The sequence below is a fragment of the Scophthalmus maximus genome, chromosome 10 (assembly GCF_022379125.1).
Source record: "Scophthalmus maximus strain ysfricsl-2021 chromosome 10, ASM2237912v1, whole genome shotgun sequence".
NCBI lineage: Eukaryota > Metazoa > Chordata > Actinopteri > Pleuronectiformes > Scophthalmidae > Scophthalmus > Scophthalmus maximus.
The window spans coordinates 23,530,548-23,555,940 of NC_061524.1; the positions used below are offsets into that span (position 1 = coordinate 23,530,548).

The following is a 25,393-nucleotide window of genomic DNA, read 5'->3' on the forward strand; positions in this document are numbered from 1 at the left end:
AAAAAGTCCTCAGGAGTGCCTGCCAGTTTAACATGAGCTCACAATGATGGACCCAACTAAGACCTGTTGGGAAAGGGGTGAAACATTTTGCACTCCATTAGTTCTTCTGACGCACTGCAGACAGATTGACAAACTGCCGGACACAGATGTGGTCGAGTGGGAGGTGTGGAGCTCTGAGGCATGACTGTTCACGGTCGTGGCTGACCGGGTCTGGCTCAGGGGTCCCATCAATGAAAAATAAACCCTTTTTCATTCGCTGCCGCCTTCAGACAGAACTGTGTGGGAAGCTTTAATCAATGTCCTGATGGCAATTGACACACCCACATGGATTTCCAAAATGGTTAAATAAATTACACAGCCACGGAGGGTTTTGCTTAGAGGGGTAGCTCATGGCAACCATTAAATTAGATTATGCAAATGAATGAAAAGAATGGCGTTGGAAAAATGAGCGAGGCGAACTCAAGATCATTGTAAGAGGCTCCTTATCAAACAGTGGATTTGGAGATGCATGTGATTTCAGTCAAACCTTGGGGAAGAAATGCATTTGTTGCTGCGGTGGAACTCTCTCCCCTTTAGACATCTGTCCTCTGGCTTGCATCACCTCTGAAAAGAAAGAAAGAAACAATGAACCACTGAATCCTTTGCTTCCGCAGACTGAAACAATCAAAACTATGGGCAAAGAAGAACAACGTTAATAACATCCACATGTCGTGGCCCGGTCTGAGCGATTTTGTGATGAAGACGTCGAAGAAGACTGTCACTCGTTGTTCACCAGAATGAACAGTGAAGTTTCAGGCCAGTGTTATGTAAAAGATTATAGTGTCAGGTAGATGGTATACCTTTGGAATGTATTTTGCAAAAGTTCATTCAAGTGTCTTATGTAATGAAATAGAGCAGTAAAAGGTTACCCAGCTCCAGCAGGCGCTCCTGGGCCTCCTCAGTATGAGACATGAGCTGCTGAAGGAGAGTGAAGCTAAAGCAGTTGGCGGCGGCTGGAAAGTCCATCTCCACCGTCTTCCGATCCCTGCAGACGGGAGGGAAATCAAACAGAGCTAATAAAACACTAACGCAGCTCTAACCTCCATTGCTTTCAAATGTGGACCCGGCAGTTCCAGAATTGTATCGCAAGTATTTCAAGACAATTTAGTGCAGTGGGAAGACAAAGAGGCAATGATGCTATTTACCATTTGTGCTGTATTTTTCAGTTCTATTTCATGACATCCACTGGGACATGAAATACACCTCATCGCTCCCCACTTCATACATACTTCATACATCACAGTGCCCTTTTACAATCATAAGCTCACTCTGTCCTCACCTCCACACAGTGAACCCATTGAGATGAAGGAACTTAAGGACATCCTGGGCTCTTTCTCTAAATGTAGTCTTCTCCTTGGCAGTCAGGGTATCATAGGGTACAAGCATTGAGTGTCCACCCCCTCCTGAGAACAGCAACGAGTCAAGCATATTACAACTGTTTCAGCTGGGGAGAGGAGGGAAGAGGAGAGGAGAGGAGAGGAGAGGAGAGGAGGGAAGGGGAGAGGAGGTAAGGAAGGAAGAGGAGAGGAGGGAAGAGGAGAGGAGAGGAGGGAAGGGGAGAGGAGGTAAGGAAGGAAGAGGAGAGGAGGGAAGAGGAAGGAAGAGGAGGGAAGGGGAGAGGAGGTAAGGAAGGAAGAGGAGAGGAGGGAAGGGGAGGGAAGAGGAGAGGAGAGGAGAGGAGGGAAGAGGAGGTAAGAGGAGGTAAGGAAGGAAGAGGAGAGGAGGGAAGGGGAGGGAAGAGGAGAGGAGAGGAGAGGAGGGAAGAGGAGGTAAGAGGAGGTAAGGAAGGAAGAGGAGAGGAGAGGAAAGGAGGGAAGAGGAGGGAAGAGGGGAGGAGAGGAGAGGAGAGGAGAGGAGAGGAGAGGAGAGGAGAGGAGGGAAGAGGAGGGAAGAGGGGAGGAGAGGAGAGGAGAGGAGAGGAGAGGAGGGAGGAGGAGAGGAGAGGAGAGGAGAGGAGAGGAGGAGGAGAGGAGAGGAGAGGAGAGGAGAGGAGAGGAGGGAGGAGGAGAGGAGAGGAGAGGAGAGGAGAGGAGAGGAGAGGAGAGGAGAGGAAGGAAGAGGAGAGAAGAAGAGAGGAGGGGAGGGAAGAGGAGAGGAAGGGTAGAGGAGGTAAGAGGAGAGTGGTACCTTTACTCTCACGTTCTGACTTCTTCCTCTTAGCCCAGGCACTGTGATAGTTTTCAGCCAACTGTTCCGCCATAGCCTACAGAAAACAAAAGAAAAGGGTCAAATCCATTTTCCCACTGTCTGGCAGATGGGTTTGGCTGACTTGTTTATGGATTTTCTCAACACTTTGATATCAATATGAGGTGCAATCACACAATTAACAATAATAAGTGATACCATCATCCTCGACGTAGCATTTTAGGACACGCGCTGATGTATTGTACGTCACAATTTTGAATTTGCAGTTCAGCAACAACTGTACTAGCAGAAGCCACTTGCATGACCGTGTAATCCGTCAACTTCCAGCAAAAATCATGTTTAAAGCAAATAAATATTATTCAGATTATTTATGTAGTTATACTACAAGGTGAGTGCTTCTTTTCAAAAACCGCCACTGCCACCACCTCTGCAGATCGGAGGCAGGCTCTAAGTAGAACCAAACTAACATTAATGGTGTATGAAGCGGAACAGAAAAATACTGACACACTGCTCCCACGATAAGGTGATGCAGCTCATGTCCACTGGCTTGGGGCTGAAGGTTGACGCTCCCTCAAAAGACAGCTGGAAGAGACAACAGACGGCGGATTACTCAAAACACAGCAGCTAATCCAGAAGTGGAGGAGTTGAGACATGTTTGGTGCCAGGGGCCAAGGGAATGTGGCCTGTGTAGTACACATACAGTACCTGTCCAGCTTGCGAGACTCTGTGCGCACAGGGAAGTCTGCCAGATGCATCTCCTTCTTTAGTCCTCTCTATGCTCCATCCAAAGGCCAGCATGCTCTTCATCGTCTCTTTACTGGCCCAGCGGTATGCCTCCTTCTCCTGGACGGCTCGGGAACATAAATAAACCCTCATGTAAAAACTGAGTCTTGGGGTCGTCACAGGACAGCAGAGAGCAAAACATGCTTGAAATATTTGGATATTTCAAGAGCTTGAGAAGACACGTGTCGTCCACTGACTCCACACTGAATTTGTCAAGGAGGCAACGGGGGTAATTATTCAAAGACCACGAACCGAGGCGTTTCAATCTTTTATATTACATACAACACATTTGGTATGCAAGTGCCTCTGGGATTTGTCAGCTTGCCGCTTTCTTTACTGAAGTACACTGACACACACACACACGTGTCTCTCTGTAGTTGTGAGGACACCTCTTACCCTATCATTAACCATCACGACTAATTGCATAAACGCCAAACCTAACCTAAACCTAATTTTAACTTTAACAGCACTTTGAAACTGTAAGGACCGGCCAGAATGTCCTCACAACCATGGTTTTGAACCAAAATTGTCCCTCACAACTAGAAAAACAAGTACACACACGCACACACACACACACGCACACACACACACACACAGATTTTTCAGTCTACCTTCTCAGCCAAAGCCCTGTATGGCTTGAGGAGAGGATGGACCTTGCTGTTCTCACATAGCTGCTCCCCATGAACCCAGCCGTTTGCAAACTGACAAGAGAACGACACGCAACTGAGTCAAAATCAAACAATAGAAATGATGCACATATTATCTCCAACACGCAGCACAGAGAGGTGTTTTCACCTTGTCAAGCAGAACGATTATGTTACGAAGGTGTTTTGTAAGTGGTTCAGTCGTGACCATGCATCACACATTAACTCACACGCAGGTGATATTACCTTGTCCAGAGACCACTTCTCGTGAGTATGCTCCGCGTACTTGTTCACTACAAACTCCAGTCTCTCCGGCACTGACATGCTAATGCAGAGAGAGCAAAAAACATCATTTAAGTCTTTTAAATTTGACTATAATATCTAAATTCTGTCTACTGGAACAGATGATCGTCATGATAACTGGAATCAAATTGCAATTTTCGGGGTCAATTCTAAGTAAATATCACGGGTAATATCTTACTTGGAGGTGTCTACAGGCTGGGGGTCAAAGTGTCCATCTGTTTCCGTGGAGGTTTCTTTCTCCATCGGAGACACACAGCTTGAGTCCATGTGGTCGGGAGGCAGGGCCTTGGCCACTGCAGCCAGACATTGGACACAAAGCCTGAATAACTGTGGCTCATAGGGCTGTGGAGTTGGACGAGGAACGTGTGGGGAGCAAGAGAGAGCAGAGGATATGGTAAGAGAGATGATGTTAAGCCTGGTTTTGGGTTCTTTGCCACAGTAACAATGTGTGTCCTTGGTTTTTCTTTCTGCGGGCATATTTTTTTGTTTTTGTCATTTTACAAAAAGAACACCCGAGGAAACCAGCTCATTTAATTCAAATTTAATCACACACCGCATTTAATTATTTTGGATACAAAGACAAAACAGTGGGGTCCAAAAGTGTTGCGCCACTAGTCACTGTACTTTTACTACAGCAATACTTCTTCCTGAATTAACTCCATCTCATGCGTCGTTAATCCCTGTAAGAATGTCTGAATTGGTGGCCAAGAAATTTGATTTCCAATTTCTTAAGTTGAGTGATTTTAAATAAATTCGTTCACGGGGAAAATGGCAAACAGGAACAGGTTTAATTAAATGGATTTAAACACAGCGTATGATTCAGACTGTTACATGTCGTGTATCCAACGACATTAGTTCAATGCTGAACACGTAAGATACAGGTGCTGGTTTCTTTGACTTCTTTGGTTGTTTGTTTGTCATTTTCTGAATCAGCCAAGTAAACGTTAGGCAGAAATATCTTGGTGCACGCTCACAGTGAACTGTGGGAAGGTTCAGTTATTGATCACATCTCTCACATGTCCAAATAGTCTGTTTAAAGTTGGATTAACAGCACTTGAAAAACAAACTCTCAATCTCAAGTGTGCTGTTTCTCCTGAAATGGTCTTTGAGGAGAATGAGGGAAACTAAAGAAAAGAAGTAATTCAAGTTAGTCAAAAAAATCATTTATCATTCACTTCAACTCAGTGGTGCTGCAGGAAACTATTATTGTAATTTTAAATAATTTCAACATGATCTCCAGATTCACACTTTGATTTCCTATAGCCTACCTTCTTTGCTAAGGCCTTAAACACTCCCCAGAACAATGTTGCAGAAAGGTGCAGCTCCTCTGCAGAGGCCGAATTCTGGTCACCCTGCCCGCCACTTTGCAAGTAGTACTTCCACCTCTGTTCATAGTGGCTGGTCAAGAGCTAGCAGATAAAACGCAGAATTCAAAGTTTATTTCCTACTATATTTTATATTGCACCAAACTGCAGTTTGTGTAAATACCTTCAGTGGCATCTTGCTGTGGTCTGTTAGATGGGGAACATCGAAGACGAGACGACGGAGAAGAGGCTGCATCATGGACGGTTGCAGTTGACTGAGGACGAGTGACGAATTAGTCACGTACACAAACGCGCACCAAAGAATGAGTCAGAACCAACATGCCGATTGAATTAGGTAAATTAGATCTGGATTGAGGAAAAAACGGGATATCGAGTGAGCCATTAAATATAATGAGAGTGCAATAACATGTCTGCATCACTTAACAATCATTTGTTGCCATTTTCTCATTTCTCTTCTCAACACATGATTTGGCCAAATAGCAAAATAAATATGTATAATATAATGGCTATAGGACACCAATAGTGCAATAACAAAATAATTAAAACATAATAGTAATAAAAACTTTTTTTTAAAAACAGACTACTAAGGTTGTTGCTACTAAATATAACATTGTATCACATAGAGCAGCGCTGAATCAATGTGTGTGACTTGTAAAGCTCTTTGAGTGGTCAATGAAACTAGAAAAGTGCTATATAAATATAGTCTATTTGCCATATAATCCATCAACAACTTGGTGGAAAATCAATACCCTACCTGCAGACGGTAAAATCCACCACTCTCTACAACCATAACCTTGTGGAGACAGAAACCATAAAAACCTCGAACCTGCACACAGCCAGCAAACAATCCTCCATCGTGTCTCCCTGAGCTTTGGTCAAGCTGAGAGCTCTGGAAAGGCTGTAGACGGCCTGGATGAGGGAATCGACCGACGAGGTGTGGTCCTCTAATCCACAGAGGAGAGGGGAACATTTGATGAGCAGGGGGAGCACAGCTGTACACAAGTATCTGTTGAGGGCCAGGGCCATGTCAGTCGATCCTGAGGCAGCCTGCAGTGGAACAAAGAGACTGATTACCTGAGTGGAACTAAACCAGACGGAGTGAGGAGGCAGATGAACAATCTGGCCGACAGTATTTCCTCCGATTGAACATCAGGACCGGAAAATATAATACATATATAAAGGAAATTATGAAAATCAAAAGTATTCTTAAATGTATGTGCAGAAACACAAAAATGCACTTTTATTTGGAGGGGTACCGTTTCAGGAAAACAATACAATAATTCATTTGTATATCTTAAGTTGCACATATACATTTTAATCAAATTGAGCCGACCGATTCTCCTGTAAGTCAGTGCAGTGCAGGGGGACGTGTGTGAAAAGACTTTTCAACTCTGTTTCATAGAGTCCTCTTCATATGAGTGGCGATGCCAGAGGACCGGGAGGGCAGAGCGGCAGATATTTTTCATTGGTGACACGTTACAGCTCCGATCGATACAAAGTCAGAGGTCACTCCTACAATGGTACAAGTGAATGGTGAAGGAATTAGTTTTCACTGCTCACGGTGTCAAGCGAGACGGCTGTCTGAAGGTCAGGCAGGAAACTGACTTCTAGGAGGCGGAGGAAAAAGCTCTGGTTCTCGATGCCATAAACCCGGTCGAGGAACAGAACCATAGATGCCTTGTGGTCGGGGCAGAACACTGTAGACAGGTCGGGCTCGGCCATCACACCATCTGGAGGAACAAAGTAGTATTCAGAGTAACTACAGAATGAGACAGCAGGCCAGGTTTCTGTGCGGGGGCGGTGGTGGTGGTGAGTTGAAAGTACTGTGGTGGTGGGTTCTTTTAACCTTTAGACACTGAAGGAATTTGAAAGGAGATGCTGATGACTCCCTCAAGGTCCTGAATGGGGATGAGCGACCTCAGAATGGCCCGGATGCGGATGGCTTCTCCTTTGCCCCCTAGAATCAACTACACAAGAGTTCAGGACAACACATGGGCATTGGCATATTATTTACAGCTGTCAGTTGATGGACACAATACGGCACATAATGACAGCAAAGATATTTCATTATGTGCATATATTGTATGACATTGTACCTTCGGTGATCGGATGTACATTGATTCCATAAAACATTAGGGACATCTCCCTAATGTTGACCTGCAGCCCATTTTAAAGTCCAAATCCAATTTGTCTCAAAGTTCAGAATTGGGGTTGAGACTGTTTTGTTTTATCAAATATCATTGTGTATCAACTCTTGCTGACATCTTACCTGAAAGTATTGTAGTTTAGTTCATTCGTCTTTTGAAAGAAATATTAAAAATTTAGTTTAATTTGGTTTTCATTTTCATTTTCAAGGTTTTAATGATTTTTTTCTATGACTCCCGTAAAGCATGTCAAACTGCCTTTGTGTTTGAAAGATGGAACACAAAAATTGTCTTGTCTTGCCTTTGCCCTTCAATCCCACTATAATAAGCAAAAAGAAATGAATCCTCTCAAAAGGCAGGTTCACGTGCTCAATCCTCGAGTCGGCTCGTCTTCAAGGATTTCCTGATGAGTCTGACAGTAAATGCCAATGTTGAGTAAGTTCCCATTTTTTAGTCCCCGTCTAAACATCCTCTATGTGGACCGAGCCATTATGTGGAAAGGTAAATCTATAAAAGCAATAAACGGAGGGTTGCTGTTGTTTTTCTTTGTGTCATTGTGACTCATTCTTTGAAGAGCAGTTTGCAGACTTTCTCCATTAGGGCTTCATTGTGTCTGACATCAGTGGCTATTGATGAGCAATGACTGCTGGGAAAACATTTACATGCATCTCCGGGGCGCAGCGTCCCAGCAAGTCAATAAGGGCTGAGTAGAAGCTCATGATGGCGTGCCCCATGTGTACGAGGTCATCTTCACTGTCCGGGACAACATCTCTGTTACAAGAAATAAACATAATGACAAAAGATGGCAATAAGAATGATGAACAATCAAATAATGGAGAGTCACTGCATAAAGTAGAGCTGCTAATGATCTGACATTTAATATACACATCTGACAAACAAGGCAGGGGATCCCAGCTCCAACCTCATATGTATTCTAAAAAAATGATCAGTGTTAATAACAACATATGTTATTCTATACAAAATGTTCAGCCTGTAACATTTTCAACCTAGAATCTTCATTCAAACATCAAAAGGCTCAGTTCAGTTGGGACATTCCAAACTGTATTCAAATTTTTCATGACTTTCATATTTCCCGACATATTAAACGTTCTCATGGTCGTACTAGTAATTACACATTAACTACCCACTTCCCACTTGTCCTACTCTTCAAGCTCCTTTAACTTCTTCATCCAAATTCAAGTCAGCAATCCAGTTCAGCGTCATGGTTTAATGTCAGCAGACGGCATTCACACCACAATATCTTCAGGAGTTGCCTTTTCTAGTTTAACTTGAAAGTTTGTGCATAGATTCATTATTGAACGTGTATTAACCATGGGCAGGTTGAAATCCTCCAGAAGGCTTGAGAGAAAATGACTAAAGGGAGTTCATTTGATAAGAACAGTGGTGAACAGGCTCACACCTAATACAGTGTTTGATTAGATTTTGATGACTTCCCAGTTTCTATCTTTAAAACTAACATTTTGATTGTAAACTTAATAAATATTTGTTACAGAAAACCATAAGATGTATATCAAATCCTTTGCCGCATACGAAAAGGAGTACAAACTTCACAATACCCTTATATTAGCCAATATATTTAAGAAATGGCAATGGTTCCAAAGCTGTCGTTATCCATCCCTTTTGACAAAGACCGTTAATATTAATTAAACACGATGCACATCTTTTTGGCAATCTTTGTTTGTAAAATAAAAGTTTTCATATTGCTGCATATGGATATGTTTAAAAGTCTCAAATCAGCCAATATTATCAGCCAACCAATAAATCGGTCAGGCTTTAAAAAACGATTAAGTAGAAATGGAGAAGAAAAGGGAAATTCTAGAAACGCTGCACAGGAACTACCTGTAGTCTACAGTCATTTTTGCTCACACATCTAAAACTCACAGTGTTCTGTTGGACTGGTTTGTGGTGCAGGGTCCATCCATAGAGGGGTCCTCAGAGATCCTGATGGCTTCCTCCATGGCTGCCAGGAGACCGTTTCCCCCATCACCTTGCAGGGCGGGGCCAAAACACTCCGGCCGACGAATGAGCAACCTCAACACCACGTAAGCATTTTCCTCAACGCTCTCACCTATCGACAAGGAATGAACAGAAAATCAAGACAAACCACCGGTTGACTCTGGTTGTCTTTTTAACATATTTATCCCAAATTTGCCAACAGAAGAAATCAAATGGCAAAGACTCCTCACTGAAGAAACAGGAAGAAATAAAAGATGCCAAAGTTAATATATAGACAGCTAAATGGACTGAATAAATAAGAGGTAAAGCTGAAATGATTGATGGATATGAGATGTGGTAGGCAATGCCCTCTGGCTGAACTGTCAATACCCTCAAGGACTATTTGAACTGATGCCTCCTGGGCGCTGCTTCAGAGTAAAGAAGATCGATAGTAGAAAAATACCAATATTTCAAATTTAGAAATAGATTAATCATGCAGCCTCTTATACTTTTACTTTGTATATAGTCACGAATATTCACATTGCAAACTGGCAGAAAATGAAGACCTGCTTAAAGACAATCTGTTGTATAGAATAACCAAGCTAACCATATTTGTGTAACAGGAAAGACAAATAACACAGACTTCAGACTTCTGAAGGAGATAAAGTGAACAAACAGCTTACCATTGCAGAAGACTGCAAAACGTAGAAAATCCAGGTAGCGCTCGCCCTCCACAGGGTTCCACCCAACATCAGGGTAGCCTTTCTCCACCAGCATGGGACAGCTCTGCCGGCCACAGCCAGCGAGATACTGCACCACCTTTATTAGATTAGATTAGATTAGATTAAACACTGATATCTGCAGCTACAACAAAAAGAAAGTCATCTGTGTTGTTTTGCCTCTGTAAATATTCAAGTGGTGATACTTATTATGCAAATACAGCTACTGTACGTACTATAGAGCAACATAAATACTCAGATATAAATAACAGATAACTGAAATGACAGTGGGCAGCAAGGGCAGCCCATGGTCAATATAGAGTGAATTACTTATCGATGTATGCATAATGTTAAGAGCAGTACCATCGAGGAATGGGACAAAATCTGAATTCACCTTCTCTAGGTCAGGTTCCTTCAGCGCTAAGGCCAGTTCGTTATTATCCATTACAGAGGCCGCTGCCGCGTCTAGAGGAGTGGCTCCACGCATGGACGGAGAAGCTGGTGACAAAGGCACAAGGAAATCAGAACACCAGCTCATAAACTATATATGTTTATGAGCGTTGGGGTTTCTTATCGTAGGGACAAGGCCCTAACACCTGCAAAAGGTTATTACAGTCTCAAAAAATGTAACTCCTGGCAAAAAGGACAAAGGGTCACAATGCAACAGTCCCTCATTAAATTTTTACTGTGCAAACGTGTCTCGAGAAACTTTCTAATTTAGACGATTCAATTTGAGGCCATCCTAAAAAAACATCTCTAAATAAGAAGAGTTGAATTACAGGCGTAACTAATCCAAGTTGTGACGTGTAATGAAGGTCTATTGTATTGTAATGTACAACCGTAGATTCTACAGGAGCTTCTGTCACTCTGCACACCCCTTTACACACAGACACAGACAAGATTTACCGAGTCCAACGCTGCTGTTTTCCAGCAGGTAACTGAGATGGTCAAACAGGGCTCCCTGATTGTGACAGCTGATGCGGCAAAAGTAGCACAGGAATCGACAGCAGCTGGCAACCATCTTGGGAAAGGTAATCTCCTGAAAAAGGAAAATTGACGGGTATAAAGAAAAAGCAAAAAGTGAGATGGCAAAAAAGGAAGTGCACTGATTGGAGCATCGACCAGAACCCACTGTGTGAGCTGTGGCTGGTTTACATAGATTTAGATGTAATTATTATTATAGATCTCTCACCTTTGATTCCCCTTCTCCGAGAACATTGACCATCACCTCCATCACAGTCTCATGCATCCCCAGTGCCCTCATTAGGTTGGGGTGTTGGTAGAAAACTTTATTATTCATGATGTCTCTGTGCATAAAAATACAAAAACAGTGAGAACACTTTCCACACCATGATGATGCCAGTGTGTTAGACATTAATCAGTGCTAATAATCACACAGGATAACAATAATCAAGAAGTGGAAAAAGGAGCAGTGTGAATCTGGCCCTACCCCAGCCTCCTGATCATCAGCTTCTCCTCTTCTTTCCCCATGCGGACGCTGAGGAGGGAGCGGATTTGACCCAGGGAGGACAGAAGAGTCATCGTGTCCTCCACCGAGGCCTGGCTGATCGAGTAGGCTCTGCAGAGTGGTCCTGCCATTTGACCCCCAAGGCCCTGGTACTGGCGGTGCAGCAGCGAGAAGACAGCCCTGACCAGCTCAGGGTCCTCCATCTCGCTCTCTTGGCTCCAGCGCACCATCGTCTCAGAGATCAGCTTTTTGAGGGACTCTGAAGAAGTACCAGCAGGTGAAGGTGTGATCAAGGTGTAGGAGAAGAATCCTACAACCCTTGTTTCAAAGAAGCAGGGTCAACTGTGCTGTATGAGTTAAGACTGGATACCTCATACTATTATCAGGGCCCGAGCGCCGACCAGCAGGAGGCTGGCGCAGGCCCTCTTGTTATAATAATTTTTACATTTTTAGGTAGAAATCCAACAGAAAGATTGTATTGGGTCTGATACAGTAGATATGCCACTGGTTAAATTCCTATTTCCACCTTCACCAAACTCTTCTCTCATTACAACCCAGCTACAGTATGTTTCCATGTACTACAAAATGATTCCCTCCCTCTACAGGTGGGTTAGTAGGGCTTGTAGACAAAATGCAATTGTTTTGCAAGGCACAGTATAAAAGTGTTCACAGTGAGACATATAGAGGGCTTTAAAAACATAGATACACTTACTGCCAATCGGTGGTTTACACTTCTCTACGTCTGCAGGTGACTTCCTCACTGCAAAGCCTCTGGCCACCAGACTGAGAAGTCGATCTTTGACGGACATCTCGGCGTCCTTTTCGTCCTCCGAGTCACTGACCAATTCAACGCCTGCATAATAACAGCAAAATAAGATGCAATTTCTTCAGTGGCAATTGTGGTGAGTACCCCCTCACAGCTTTCCCATATAGTTTCCTGGCTCAATAAAGATTCATTTTATTTATTTTCTTTATCAATCATCTTTCAAGGGACATTGTGCAGCTCAACTGCTGAACCGGATTATAGCTACAAGCCATCAAGTCGTCTTCAAGGCCACAAAAAAGAATATTAAATTCAGGGAGTGCAGAGCTGAGCAGCTTTCAGTTGGTTTTGAAAGTGCTGTGGAGCTGCAGCCGCTCACATCGTCAGACAGGCTATTTCATCTGATTTGATTGATTGCCCAAAGGAAGTGCGGTGAAATGGTACGGTACCATCTCCTAAAGAAGATATTCTGGAAGATGTAGAGTGAGAATTTACTGAGCGAGCGTACATAGAGTCAGAGAGAGGAGCCATTTAATATTTTATAAATCAGGCCAAACTTTAAACATTTGAAATAATAAAACACTCAAAGATAAACAGTGTTCCAACCACAGTGTGCGTTCAGCAGGTGGTGGAAGTCTTGCAGGAGCTGTTGGATTTCCATTGGACATGGACAATTCTCCTGCAGCTCATCCTCTCTGAAGCTCAGCAGCATATTGATCTAAAGACAGAAAGACGCATCATTCAAACATGTCGGGGACAACAGCATAGCCAGCACTTAGTATTTACACCTTTATCCTCTCCTAACAATTTGATTTCAGCGTTTTCAACCTGCTCCTGTGGAGGCGAGCGGAACTCCTTGGTCTTGCGTGCAGTGAGGGCGGCAGACATGTTGAGTGCCTGCATGACCTGGTTATAGCGAAAGCGTTGATTCTCCTGCAGCTGTCCCGCAAAGTTGTCAGAGAAGGCGACCACAGCTTCGACCCTGTGGCGCGCCTGGCTGTCACACAGGTAGGACAGCAAACGGCAGAGCTGGAGAAAGACATGTACAAAACCTTCTGTGATTCATTTGAAACCACTTCAAGGGATGTGATAACACGACATCTAAGTCTGCGTGTCTGTTCACCTCAAGTTTGACAGCTTCTGGAAGCCTCATCTGAAGAAGTCCTTGTGTAGGAGTGTCACTATCCTTCTTGTTGCCCCCTTTCCATTCAGTTTCAGTACCATCACTGACCTCTTCTTCATCTGTCTCCTCAGAGGTTTTACCATCTGAGGAGAAGACCGCCGGCTCTATCAGTCTCAGAACTTCGCACAGATCCTCATCCCCAAACACATCCATTACCAGCAGGTTGTAGAAGAGTCTAATGAGGGGAACCAGCAGAAGCTCAACGCTGCCTCCTACAGGATCCCTCACACCCTGACCCACTGCCCATACCCCCGCCGTCAGCATCTCCACGGTCACACTCTTTAATATGTCCAGAGGGATTCCTGGGCTGTCAGTGCAGATTATTTTCACTGCATCATCTGCTCCTATCCCATCACTCCTCACGAAACAAGGAGTTGAGGAGTGCATCTGTGGTTTAAGGGATGTGCTAAGACTAGTGCTGGGGATTCCTTGTGGAGGTTGCCCACCACGCCTGCTAACACCGTGGTCATGGTGAAGGGTGATACGTCTCGTCTGGTCTGTCATGGGCACGATGTATTCATGGTTCATCGTGAGACGTGCTGTGGCGTGGCTGCTGAGGTGAACCTAAAGGTCAACCAATAGAATATTCATCAACTTATCCTGTAGTCAATAAATGCAATAAATTAAAAAGGAAAACAAGTAATCACCTGAATGAGGAGCTGGTAAAATGCAGATCGGAGGGGGCCAGGTAGGTGGGCGTTCTGAATGGCATGGAGGACCTGGGACTGGTCCACATGACTGCAGAGGGCATGGCAAACTCTGGTGTTGCCAAGGGCGCAAAGTGAACAGTAGAGGAGGAGGGTGTGGCGGTGAAAGGTCAAGAGGTCATCAAGTTCGGACAACTCCAAAATGTCGACACACCTAGATGAATTCAAATTCAAGATATTGTTGATGCCATTTTGGTTGCCTCGTCGAGAACAAATTAAAACTCCAGTTAATCGAGGTCCGAATTTGCAACTTTGGATGGTGTTACACACTGAAGTGTGTACATCCTGGTACTTGTAAAAAAGACAGCACACTTATAGACAACATGCCCCACTTACATCTACAAGCTAAATTTCCAACACACACGTATTTATTCCTGCTCTGTAACCTGTTTTCATCAGGGATCTGAAGGGTCAGGACTCGCAGGGGCTCCGAGCACTGGACTGTCCAGCCATGTTGCTCATCTGGCCTCTCTACCGACACGTGTAACGCGTGGTCCGGTACCCTGGTCCATGAAACTGGGCTGAGATGCTGGGCCTGAAACCTTGGAAGACACTGGGGAGTGGTATTACTTCTTTGGCTGCGAAGCAAACCAGCCGACAGTGGCATCACATTCTGGATCGAGGGAAAGAGAAATACAATTCAAAGGCGTGAAAGACCGTCAAACATTTATAAAGAGTGAAACTGACTGAAAAGTGTTCTCCAGAGTAGAAACCTCTCAAAATGTAACTGTTCACTGACTTACCAGGCTGCAACCTAAGTCATGACAGATCCAGTCTGTCCACAAAAATATGCTCCTTTTTTATGTCATGATAACAAGCAGACATGGACAAAAACACAACACTCTTCCAACAAGATTGACATGATTGATAATGAATACGTCGTTCACCTTGACGCATCCCAGCTCAAGCTGGAACATGTTGCTCGTGGTCGGTTTGACAAACACAGCAGGAAACAGCTTTGTACTGGCTTCCACCTAATGAGTGTACAACGTTAGTACATCAGCGAATAAAAATATTAACTATTAGAATTACTGTGACATACAGTAAATGTGGGTTCTTTAAGTCTAGATCAATATTACATCATACAACATTTTTTATCTTTTTTGAACCATCTGAACCAATCAGAGTGTGACCTACTTGGTAGAAGGTGGTCATCTCCACTCCGCTGGAGGTAAAGGTGAGCAGCCCAGTCGCAGTGTCAATCAAACAGCCAATCTCTAACCCTGCGCTTCTTCGACTCAGAGACAAGCCTGTTGCTTCTCCGGCACAAACCATGTAACAGTCACACCGCTTCACACTGTGCAAAGAGACATTCCATCCACAGTTTGTTGCTGACTTACAGCACAGTGGAATACATTGAAGAAATACAACATGACAATAATCAGCAACATCTCTTTAAATTCTTGGTGAAGCCGCCTATACGAAAGATTTAACTGTCGTGCTTCACACTGACCTTTCCTGGACTTTGCCGCTGTCGTCTCCGAGGGTGACGGTCACGGTGTGGACATAGTCAGGGTCAAATGTCGTGTCAAAGTGATGGAAGTCAGAGGTCACCCAGCCGACCCACACATTAAATGGCTCCTGGCCGGGGAGAACCCTCACTGAGTAATAATACTGGAAACACAGAGGTCAGTTGTTTGTGTCATTGGTTGGTATTTGGATATTGCATACTACATTATTATCGTAGCTGATAATTACTGCACAACTGCAAAGAGGTGAAGCATTATACATCTGTACACACCCTGCAGCATAATTTGTATAACTTTACTGCATTCAAAGGCAGATACATTTTGTCTTTACTGTTATTTCCAGGTCATTTTAAGTAATTTAGATATCAGAGTTTAAAACATTTGGTTTTCTTAATAGAGCTTTTTATTAGTGCTTTTTTTGGGACATGCTGCTATGATGAGATGAAACAATGAGAAAAAACAAAGCCCTACTCTGGAGCTATGGATGAGGTGATCGTAGTTATCTTTGTCAACTACGACATCTTCGAGAAGCCGTGGAGATGAGTTGCTGCAGACGAGGCCTGGTTTACTCCTCTTCAGCATGAACCTTACACAACAGAAACACACAGGACTGAGTAACAGACACTTCACACATAGATGGAACGCCTGTTTGCTACTTCTTTTCATTTGACAATATTCATTTCATTGAGGAAAAACTTCTCTCATAACCACACTTGTCATTTTGATCAACAGTACATATTTTTATTTCCTAATAACTCAGATTGCTATCTTAACTCTACTCAAAAAAATGTTTTTGTCAATCCTTATTTTCTATATTCCAAATTATACACATTTCATTTCATAATTTCTTGATTTTAGTTCCCGACAACCTACCGTTGTTTCAGTCTTGCTGTTTTGTCTTGGCTATGATCCTTGTGGTTGAGCTCATCTCTTGAGCCAGCGAAGCTGTGAGCCGACTTCATCAGCACTTCAAAGTCAGAGTCCATTTCCTCATGCTCTTTCCTTCCTACAAAGGACAATGGGAATTAATTGCACCGAGGCCCAGGGGAGCACGGCTTTGCTTAAGCAGAACAACTCATCAAGGTCGTAATGGCAGAATCTCAGTAATCTGGATAAATGGAAACAACAGCTATCACAATCTCACACACTAATTACTTTGTTCAATTTCCATCTAGTTATAGGTCCATAATTTGTACATGCTGCAGCAGTGATCATGTCATCGGTAGTGTGTTGTGGCAAACCAAGCACGTCCTTTGCGGAGTCTTGTCGAGTTATCTGCGGCTAACTTGAGCATCGTCGTATATTATATGACATAATATAATCTGCACCTGAAGAAAGAGTGTTGGAGGCCGCTGGAAGCAGCCCCGCTGCCGGGCTCGTGAGGACGGCAGCACATTCAACAGACATGCTGAGCCGGTAAAAGCCCATCTCGCTGCCCCCACCGTGGTGAGCAAACAACCGCTGAGAGACCCTCAGGCTGGACGAGCACTCGGCTGAGCCACTGATCTTAGTGACCTCGAGTAAGAATGGAACAGGATATTCAGGATCAGGGATCAGTGCAAGCCTGGGTTCCAATAAAGGCCTTTTATTGGAATATTTAAACCAACCTGTAAATTGTGATCACCAGGTAGTATGGAGGTGAACTGAGGCTGTTTCCAGCTCATCCACAGAGCTGGATCTCTGGCCATATTGACAGCAAACGGCTCATAACCTTCCTGTAGACCACACACGGCAAAGTACTGCAGAGAGGCGGCCTGGCGGCCCAAGTTCAGCCTCCCCACCTGGTTCACCCCAACACTGACCACAGGCAACAGGCCTAGGGAAAATGGACAAGAAGACAAAAGTTCAGTCTGATAATCATATGAAATACAGTATATTCAGGAATTCTTTCATACACTGTCAGTTGGACTTTTTCCAAGAAAGGAACAGAACTGCCAAAATAAAAATCCATGTTGTGATGCGTTATCTTTCAGTTCAATAGACAGTTTAGACTCTGTGTCAAAGTCAAAAACTCCTCCACACCGTCTCTGATATCAAAGTCCTTGGCAGCCAGCTCGGATCCTCTGTCGTTAAACAGCACCTCTCCGTTGAGCGTGACCACCATGGTGCGTTCAGCCATGTCCACCAGGCAACCCAGCACATCGCCTCTCTGCCACGGGCGTCCCAGGGGTTCACCGCCCCGGTGGTACCACTGAGCCTGAACACAACGGGAAGAGAATTTGGTCTCGAATAGGAAACATCGGAGTTCTGAATGAGCTAAAGAGAGAAGCAAGTAAATCATGGGATTCAGCTCAGCAGATTACAGTGAGTTGTTCTCCACCTCCCTTACTTCTATACCCCCCATGTTACAAAATAGCAAATATAACTTTCACACCCATTGTTTCTCATTTTTACTGCATTAGATCCAGTAATACTTTATTTGAGTAGACAGCAAAAGTAAATCAAGAAAAGAAGAAGAAGAATTGTTTTACGATCACACTTGTTTTATCATGCCAAAAAACCCCACACATTTTAATGTGAAACAGAGTCTCATTGTGATTTACGCTCACTGCTGTTTCAACAACAACACGATGAACTGTAAACTCAGAATATCTCACTTCATATCCATCGAACACATACGCCTGGTCATCTGAGCCGAGCTCTCTGTCGGCGCTGCAGCCCGGTCGTGCCCAGCCCACTCTCATACTCCCTGCCGTCAGCGTTTCAAATTCAAAATACCACTTCCCCCGGGTCACAGCAGATGATTTATCTGGTCTGAACACTGTGCACTTCTCAGCAGAGAAGTGACAAGCATTTGATAGCGCGGCTGTGAACAGAAGAAACAGAAAATATGGTGCAAAATAATAGCTGAGTCCCATCAAACAGAACATACCTTTACAGACAATGTTCACAAAACCATTTAAAGGGCCCATATTATGCCCCCTTTTACACAAGTTACATTGGTTTTCAGGTGTGTGCACTACATGTCTTTGCCATTCCATGTCAAAACACCTCAAGGATCAAGCCACACGGCACCCTCCTCTTTCTGTATAAACAGCCCTGTGTGACTGGTTGATTCCAGCGCTTTCCTGCTCACTCCTCGCCCCCCTCCCTTCGTGTTCTGCAAAGCTCCGCCTCGCTCCGCCTCGCTCCATCTCGCTCCGCCCCGGGTCTGCTGCCATGACAACACTCGCACGTGACAAGGCACATACACGGCGTAGAGACCCGGGAGGCCCAGAACACGTTCTCGCCGGGAGCCGGGACCGACCGCCGGCAGCCGCGACCTCCGCCGCAAGCTGGGAGCCGCGATCTGTTTTTCCACACTTCAAGGGGGGAGGTGCTGCTCAGGTTGGGGGCGTGGTCGCCCCAGTAGCAGGAGTCAACTTACGTCACTTGACGCCCGGGCTGTGAATTGCTCGTTTACAGACCGTCTGCACCATCAACCCAAACCACGAATCAACGACTCATTGTTCTCTTTTCATTCTCCGTGGGCTGGCAGACACCACAGATAACCAGATATATACGTGGAAGCAGGCTGAAAAGGTGCCTGGAGCATAATATGACCCCTTTAAATCATTATGTGAAAATCCTGCAACAGATACATTTGCTTTACTTGATGACAAAATGTGTATCATCTCATGCTGGTTTTGATAAATAAAGTTGAAATACATAAGAGGACTTGGCGACATACTGCGTTCGTGGAGGGGCTCCAGGCTGTAACCGTAGGCCAGCAGGGTGCACACCGCCTCTCTGACCCTCTCCCTGCCCACGCTCCTGTTCCTTTCATCAAGCAGGCTGTGAGGCACAAGGTACGGGCTCCGCTTCGCTTTCACATCCTAGTAATACGGACGTCAACGTACATTTCAGCCGTGTGACTGAGGGACTTTGGAAACTTTTCCACACAACTACATTCTTCAGTCCATCTGAAAAACACACACACACTGCTCCTCCTCGGCAGTGTGTGATCAAAGCAGGAGCACAGCACAGAACACCGACCTGCGTGGCTCCATGGGTCCACCCCTGTCTGATCCGCTCTCTGGCCCATAGATTGTGATCATTCTCTGCCAGCAGGTTAACCAGCTCCTCGTGGGCTGGGCTCAGAGAAACCTGGCTCAAGTCAACTGGGGCAGGTCTGTAGCCGCTGGGCTGTTCATACCTGAGCAAAAGAACGGGGAGCGTGAGCGTGTCGAGTTCATCAAATGAGTGGCTTTGATGTCGTTGTCCTTTAACAGTATTTGTGAATAAGGGCTCCAAAATAAAAAAGAAATTATACAAAATAAGATTGACATACTTGGTGGCTACTCTCACGTGTTTGACTCTCTCCGCAGCGTGGTCAGTTAAACCCACGTGGAATCCAAGAGCGAGCAGAGTCCTCCAGCGCAAAAAGAAACAGACACTGATTACTCGTCAGTTTGAAGTGAAGACTCTGTTCAACAAAGGAGTCAAAATCATCACGTAGACTGCAGGGTTTGTTCTGGTGTATGATACAGGTAATAGAGCACACCTGAGGGTGTCCAGGGCCACCTGGAGGTTCTGGTTCCTCTCCTGCTCTGGCAGCTCGGAGAACTCCACCAGACAGGGATCGTGCTTCTTACTCTCATCCCTCACCTGTTTGACAAGAGCTCAACGCTTTCACACTGCAAGCAACACTGGAGTAACAATTCATTATTTGATACATGCAATTTTTTTAAAAAATGGTAAACTATGTGCTTCTCTTTTCTCACAGGTCCATGTGTCCATCCAAGATCGACCTTGTCCATTACCCAGAGTTCATGGACATTCTCAGCCATCTTTTCTCGGATGTCCTCGAGCTGTGAAGGCAGTACCACCTGTAAGGGTAATATGAGTTCATTTTCAATGCTCCAATGCGTCAAATTGAAAATAAGTTTGTTGATTTTCTATATCTCAAACCTCAAATAAAATCAGTTTGACTTGACTGATGTTTTTTACCTTGCTAATGTCTACTGGTGTGGGAGTGAAGGTAACTGGAGTGTCCGGTACTGACGGCCCGATGAGCTCGTGTTTCCCTTCTCCGACACCCAAGATGTATTTCTGACACGGCTCCACCTTCAGCCGGACTCTGGGAAGTAACGCTTCGGAGCACGGAGCAAAGCCTGGCGGCGGTAAGAAGCGAAACTCTCCATGTCTTCCCCCAAACAGAAAACGAACCCTGGTGTCCAAAAAGGGGACAAGGGAATTACTGTCTGTGATGAGGTCTTAACCTCAGACAAAAATGCATACAGCCTCCTAAAACCAGATGAGTGAATACAGAATGTCCAGTCAAAAATAACTTCAGAGATACCAAGAAAAGTGAGCACACGTCCTCTACTGACCTGACCCCAGCAGAGAAGCTGACCACAGGATACAGGAGGTCATCGGCGCTGAAGTTCTCCAACATGCCCTGCACAGGTAGACCATTGACTCGGAAAGAGATGCAGGGAGCACTGAGGTCCAGACAGCAGCTGACCACATCATCATTTCTCAGCATGTGGGGGAAGGGGGAGCTCACTCTGCGGCCCACACCGCCTGAGATTCAGAACGCAAACACACTTTAAGTCATCCGTGTAGATTTATATTGTTGTCGTTTGTTTTTTTGTTTCTCTTCACCTCAAAATGACACAGCATTTAAGTAATGAAATGGAACACCCGATACATTAAGAATACAATGCAAGAATATGCGCATAATGCATGTATGCAACCATATACAATATTGTAACAGTTGAGGCCAACATGATGGTGACAGAGACTTGGTGGAAGGACGGGACATGGGCCAAGAAAGAACTCATAGAACTTTGGCATTGATCCGGACAAAGGTGCAGACTCAGGGTGGTGGTTGTTTTCCCCACTGTGTGGGAAACAGTAACAATTTGACATTTGAAATGTTCACTGATTTCCAGGGGAATAATTCATGGGTCTTGATGAAAGCAAATAAATAAAAAATCTGGCACATTTAGGGGGACTGATGTCAATGAGTGTGTCCAACCTGGTTGAGGGGACTGTTGGGTGCCATTCTAGTTTTCACAAGTATTCAAATTATCCGAAATTCAATATCAATGTGGAACAAACAAATGTATGGCTACCGCAGTACACTGCTGCTGATGATGATTTGTGATCATCCCTCCTGATCTCTCTGTGCAGGCTCAAGGAACAAACAGTAACATGTCACTGGCTCTCTGAAGAATTAAGTGCTGCTGAACAATGGGGGTCACTGACTTCTTTTAATGGCTGCTTAGCTTTTCATACAGGGCTATTAAGAAGCATCCATTTTAAATGAATGTCCTTGTTTCGTTTGATCAAACATGGCAATATCCCATTTATGCAGATATATTTTAGTGCGCGCACTCCCCAGTGGTTCTTCATCGTACTAAACTGAATCCTGTATCTCATCCTCACCTGACCAGAGGTGAAGCCCGTCAAAGCCATAGGAGCAGAGGTCGTCTCCTACCCCGTTGCCCCCCCAGCCTCCTCCTCCTGTGGGCCTTGGCTGGTAGCCCTTAGTGCAAGCCCAGCCAACACGCAGTTGAGTGGGCTCAGCTGTGAGGAAGGGGTCAACACGATCCACAACCAGCTCATAGTACCACCTCCGGTGCTGGGCTGAATCATCCCCCATCGCCAGGAAGATGTTTGGTCTCATGCTGTGGTAGTGAGGGGGACACAGGAGGCAGAAGAGGGCTCTTTCTTTAGTGAGATGAAGTTATTCTTGATTTGGTAGATATTTTTTTATAATATCCATCTCGGAGATTTTATGAATACTGGATAAAAACTGATGAACAAACAGAGACATGCTCTTGCAGAGGTTATCCTTTTGACCTTCCACTACCGGTGCTGAAACTCAATTACCAGAGAAGATTTGTAATCAGAGCATGGGAAACAATAACATGGAGAGGTATGTTTGAATTAAGACAGGATTGAAACAGCATCCGGAGGATAAATGCTAGTTCGTGTGGTGATTTTAACCTTGTCTGAACATAGCTCTCATGACAGGGAAGAACTGAGGAAAGAAAGAGGGAATTGAGAGAAACGGAAAAGGACAACCTTGTTAAGATGATGCAAGAGTTTGGATAATAATAGATTAGATAAGTTAAGAATGGATTCAGACCAACAAAACGTGAAAGAGCATCTGGAAGAACTGGCAAAATGGGCCGGGTACGGAGGAAAAGATGGAAACGAGAAAGAAAACTGGTGAGATGAATTAAAGCAGGCGTACTAATGAGTCGCTTAGCAGAAGAAGAAGTAAAAGTGATAGAATGAGTAATGGCTAGAGGAGGAAGAGAGAGAGCTGGGGAATGGACTGAGCAGCTGTGAAGAATATCAAACCAAATAAGCTGTAAGGCCCGAGGAACAAAATGGGCTGTTGATAGAGGAAAGCATGATAAAAGAAGGCAGCTGCTGTGGAAGACAGGGCAGATTGAGTCCAAAAAAACAACAAGCTCAAAGGAAAAGGAAAATGGAAACTGCCTGCAAGATCAGACTGGCACAGTGGGCCAAAATATTGAGGCACAGAAGAGTAAAATAAAATATGATAAAACTGACTTAAAGTCCAAAGATAAGCCATATCACCTCAGGTAGCGAGTAACTTCTCCAGACGCATGCGCTCCGACATCAACATTATTGGTCTGATATAAAAGAATCAGTGCAGCTAATTAAGCGACGGCACTGAAGGAGACGAGTAATTCTCCAATTCACTCAAGTCCGGCAGAGGAAAGGACGAGTGCTCCACTGTGACAGCTAAAGTGTATCTTTTATCAAGGACGTGTTCAGCACCAGGGACACCGAGGCCTGCAGCTGAGGGATCTCTACAGTTAGCTCAACTACGCAGAAGAGAACGTTCTCCAAGAGTAAATATAATTAAAGACAGAACGTGTGATTCATTGCAGGATCTTCAAATGTGCTCTTTTATTATATCGCAGTATGCTTCAATGGAATTCAATTTTGCACGTAGTTGGTGTAACTTTTGCGCGTTTGATTTTTGTGTGAAAGGGAATGCGAAATCAGAGACAGATCTAAATGCAGAGGAATCCAGGAAAACACTGAAAATGAAAAGAATGAAACAGACTGGAGGAGAGAAGAAAGACCCGGAGACAAAACATGCTTGATTGTACCTGGTGACCTGATTCACCAGACGGGTTTGCAGCAGCAGGTCTCTGTCTGGCAGCAGGTTGTCGCAGATGTGGTTCTGATTGGACCGCACTGCCACACCGTCGCACACACACAGGGAACACAGCACCTCCAGGACCTGGAACACAACCTGTCAACACCTCGTCACGCAACGGCTCGATAAACTCGGGGAAATGATCGCACATTAGGGACCAGAGCAACAAACGCTACTGTAGATTCAATACTTGTTTCTGTGCTTTTAGAGTCCTTCAGTCCATTTCCAAATGGTCAGTTCTGAGATGACATTGACACTGATAATAAAACATTTAAATTGTCCCCATTAAAACTCAATTTTGATGAGCTACAGCGTTTCATCCAATACATACAGCTGTAACGTGACCATGAAGACAATATTTGGTCAATTAGCTCCAAGTATTCTCACAATTTTTATTTCACACTAACCCTAACCCTAAAAATCCTGCACACACTACCTTTTGGTTGCATCCATGCTTGTCAAGAAACGTTATGATGGAATGAATGTGTGCTTCTTTGACGACGTTGAGGGCTTCGGGACTGTCCACTAGGATACAGTGCAGGACCTCCAAGACTCCTGTACATGACAGTATGCAATCGCTCATTGTTATAGAGAAGATACCCTGTATAACTGTACATATTATCAGATTTTGCTATGATGCGGAGATGAGATAAGATAACTAATGATAGAAGTAATAATTAACTCATCACACAGGTGCTAAAGCGGTAAATTCATTCGTCGCTTCGATATCGACATTTTAGTTCGTAGCACGTGGGACACATGTTGCCCTGCACAGCCCTGACACCCGGGTTATTTCACAACCTAGTCCCCGATGTACCACAACAACACACACTGAGATCGTTCTTGAGCATGACAGAAGTTCAACCGACCAGAGGAGGCCTCCAGCTGGTCTAGTCTGCTGATCAGCCAGTCTAGAGAACCTGAGAAATGTGCACAGTTCACACGGTTTCCCCGGATCAAAGCAGCTGGGGGGAGAAAGAAGCAAGTGTTAGGAGAGTGCTCAGTAGTCACAATACTCAGGCAATCCATTTATTCCAGAGTTTTAACCAGGGATGGGACGATACCACTTTTTCATGTCCGTTCCGATACTGATCCTGCAACCATGAGGGGCGATACCGATCTGATACAAATCTCATACAATCTTTTCCCCACTCATAAAATAAAATATGAATAATGCATTGTTCAGGATGCACTTTGCTTGACCTAATCGTCTAAAACCTCATACTCATCTGTAAGACAAATAATCAACTCCCCTAAAAGAGGACACACATACTCGGCCAGCAACATGACTGAGTTATGGAATACCGCTGTTAAATTCCTCACAGAACTTTCGGCAGAATGTTTTATGGTCATCACCGTTCAAACAAGCAAAAAAACAATGAAGCTGTAAACTGTTAATTAAAGAAATAATAAATGAACAAAAAATATGATGACGGAATGTCGTTCAAGGCTTAGGAGATATGTAAATAGACATTTATTTGGTATGTTTACTGTAATGCATCGAACGGATTTGACTTCTTATTTCATCCGATATCCGATATCAAGATATTTTGGCCAATATTGCCCCGAGACTGATATGGAATATCAGATTGGGCCATCCCTAGTTTTAACCAG

General features: G+C 44.4%; 1 protein-coding gene across 4 annotated transcripts in view; it reads right to left on the reverse strand.

Annotated features, from left to right (window-relative positions):
* LOC118283936 (ryanodine receptor 2-like) overlaps window positions 1-25,393 on the reverse strand; it is a 62,131-nt gene that overhangs the window by 26,603 nt on the left and 10,135 nt on the right. For 3 of the 4 annotated variants that reach the window (XR_007031593.1, XM_047335139.1, XM_047335138.1), the window contains exons 8-54: window positions 24,649-24,744; window positions 24,216-24,334; window positions 23,730-23,875; window positions 22,021-22,262; window positions 20,961-21,153; window positions 20,578-20,797; window positions 20,352-20,456; window positions 20,132-20,235; window positions 19,919-19,999; window positions 19,624-19,783; window positions 19,319-19,463; window positions 18,246-18,454; window positions 17,671-17,845; window positions 17,256-17,464; window positions 16,977-17,163; window positions 16,522-16,654; window positions 16,120-16,234; window positions 15,633-15,793; window positions 15,317-15,476; window positions 15,067-15,153; window positions 14,566-14,792; window positions 14,120-14,333; window positions 13,413-14,036; window positions 13,118-13,318; window positions 12,896-13,007; window positions 12,239-12,379; window positions 11,509-11,785; window positions 11,251-11,365; window positions 10,965-11,097; window positions 10,453-10,556; window positions 10,023-10,158; window positions 9,286-9,472; window positions 8,046-8,154; window positions 7,086-7,206; window positions 6,800-6,969; window positions 6,066-6,286; window positions 5,403-5,493; window positions 5,183-5,323; window positions 4,093-4,256; window positions 3,858-3,936; window positions 3,579-3,668; window positions 2,890-3,027; window positions 2,689-2,766; window positions 2,167-2,242; window positions 1,319-1,442; window positions 909-1,024; window positions 527-603 (exon numbers count right to left, since the gene is read on the reverse strand). Coding sequence is in view for 3 of the 4 variants with exons in the window: in XM_047335139.1 (XP_047191095.1) it covers window positions 527-603; window positions 909-1,024; window positions 1,319-1,442; window positions 2,167-2,242; window positions 2,689-2,766; window positions 2,890-3,027; window positions 3,579-3,668; window positions 3,858-3,936; window positions 4,093-4,256; window positions 5,183-5,323; window positions 5,403-5,493; window positions 6,066-6,286; window positions 6,800-6,969; window positions 7,086-7,206; window positions 8,046-8,154; window positions 9,286-9,472; window positions 10,023-10,158; window positions 10,453-10,556; window positions 10,965-11,097; window positions 11,251-11,365; window positions 11,509-11,785; window positions 12,239-12,379; window positions 12,896-13,007; window positions 13,118-13,318; window positions 13,413-14,036; window positions 14,120-14,333; window positions 14,566-14,792; window positions 15,067-15,153; window positions 15,317-15,476; window positions 15,633-15,793; window positions 16,120-16,234; window positions 16,522-16,654; window positions 16,977-17,163; window positions 17,256-17,464; window positions 17,671-17,845; window positions 18,246-18,454; window positions 19,319-19,463; window positions 19,624-19,783; window positions 19,919-19,999; window positions 20,132-20,235; window positions 20,352-20,456; window positions 20,578-20,797; window positions 20,961-21,153; window positions 22,021-22,262; window positions 23,730-23,875; window positions 24,216-24,334; window positions 24,649-24,744 (7,313 nt within the window). In the remaining variant the exon portion in view is untranslated. The remainder of the gene's footprint in view (window positions 1-526; window positions 604-908; window positions 1,025-1,318; window positions 1,443-2,166; window positions 2,243-2,688; window positions 2,767-2,889; window positions 3,028-3,578; window positions 3,669-3,857; window positions 3,937-4,092; window positions 4,257-5,182; window positions 5,324-5,402; window positions 5,494-6,065; window positions 6,287-6,799; window positions 6,970-7,085; window positions 7,207-8,045; window positions 8,155-9,285; window positions 9,473-10,022; window positions 10,159-10,452; window positions 10,557-10,964; window positions 11,098-11,250; window positions 11,366-11,508; window positions 11,786-12,238; window positions 12,380-12,895; window positions 13,008-13,117; window positions 13,319-13,412; window positions 14,037-14,119; window positions 14,334-14,565; window positions 14,793-15,066; window positions 15,154-15,316; window positions 15,477-15,632; window positions 15,794-16,119; window positions 16,235-16,521; window positions 16,655-16,976; window positions 17,164-17,255; window positions 17,465-17,670; window positions 17,846-18,245; window positions 18,455-19,318; window positions 19,464-19,623; window positions 19,784-19,918; window positions 20,000-20,131; window positions 20,236-20,351; window positions 20,457-20,577; window positions 20,798-20,960; window positions 21,154-22,020; window positions 22,263-23,729; window positions 23,876-24,215; window positions 24,335-24,648; window positions 24,745-25,393) is intronic. The other variant, XM_047335140.1, reaches the window with a different exon arrangement.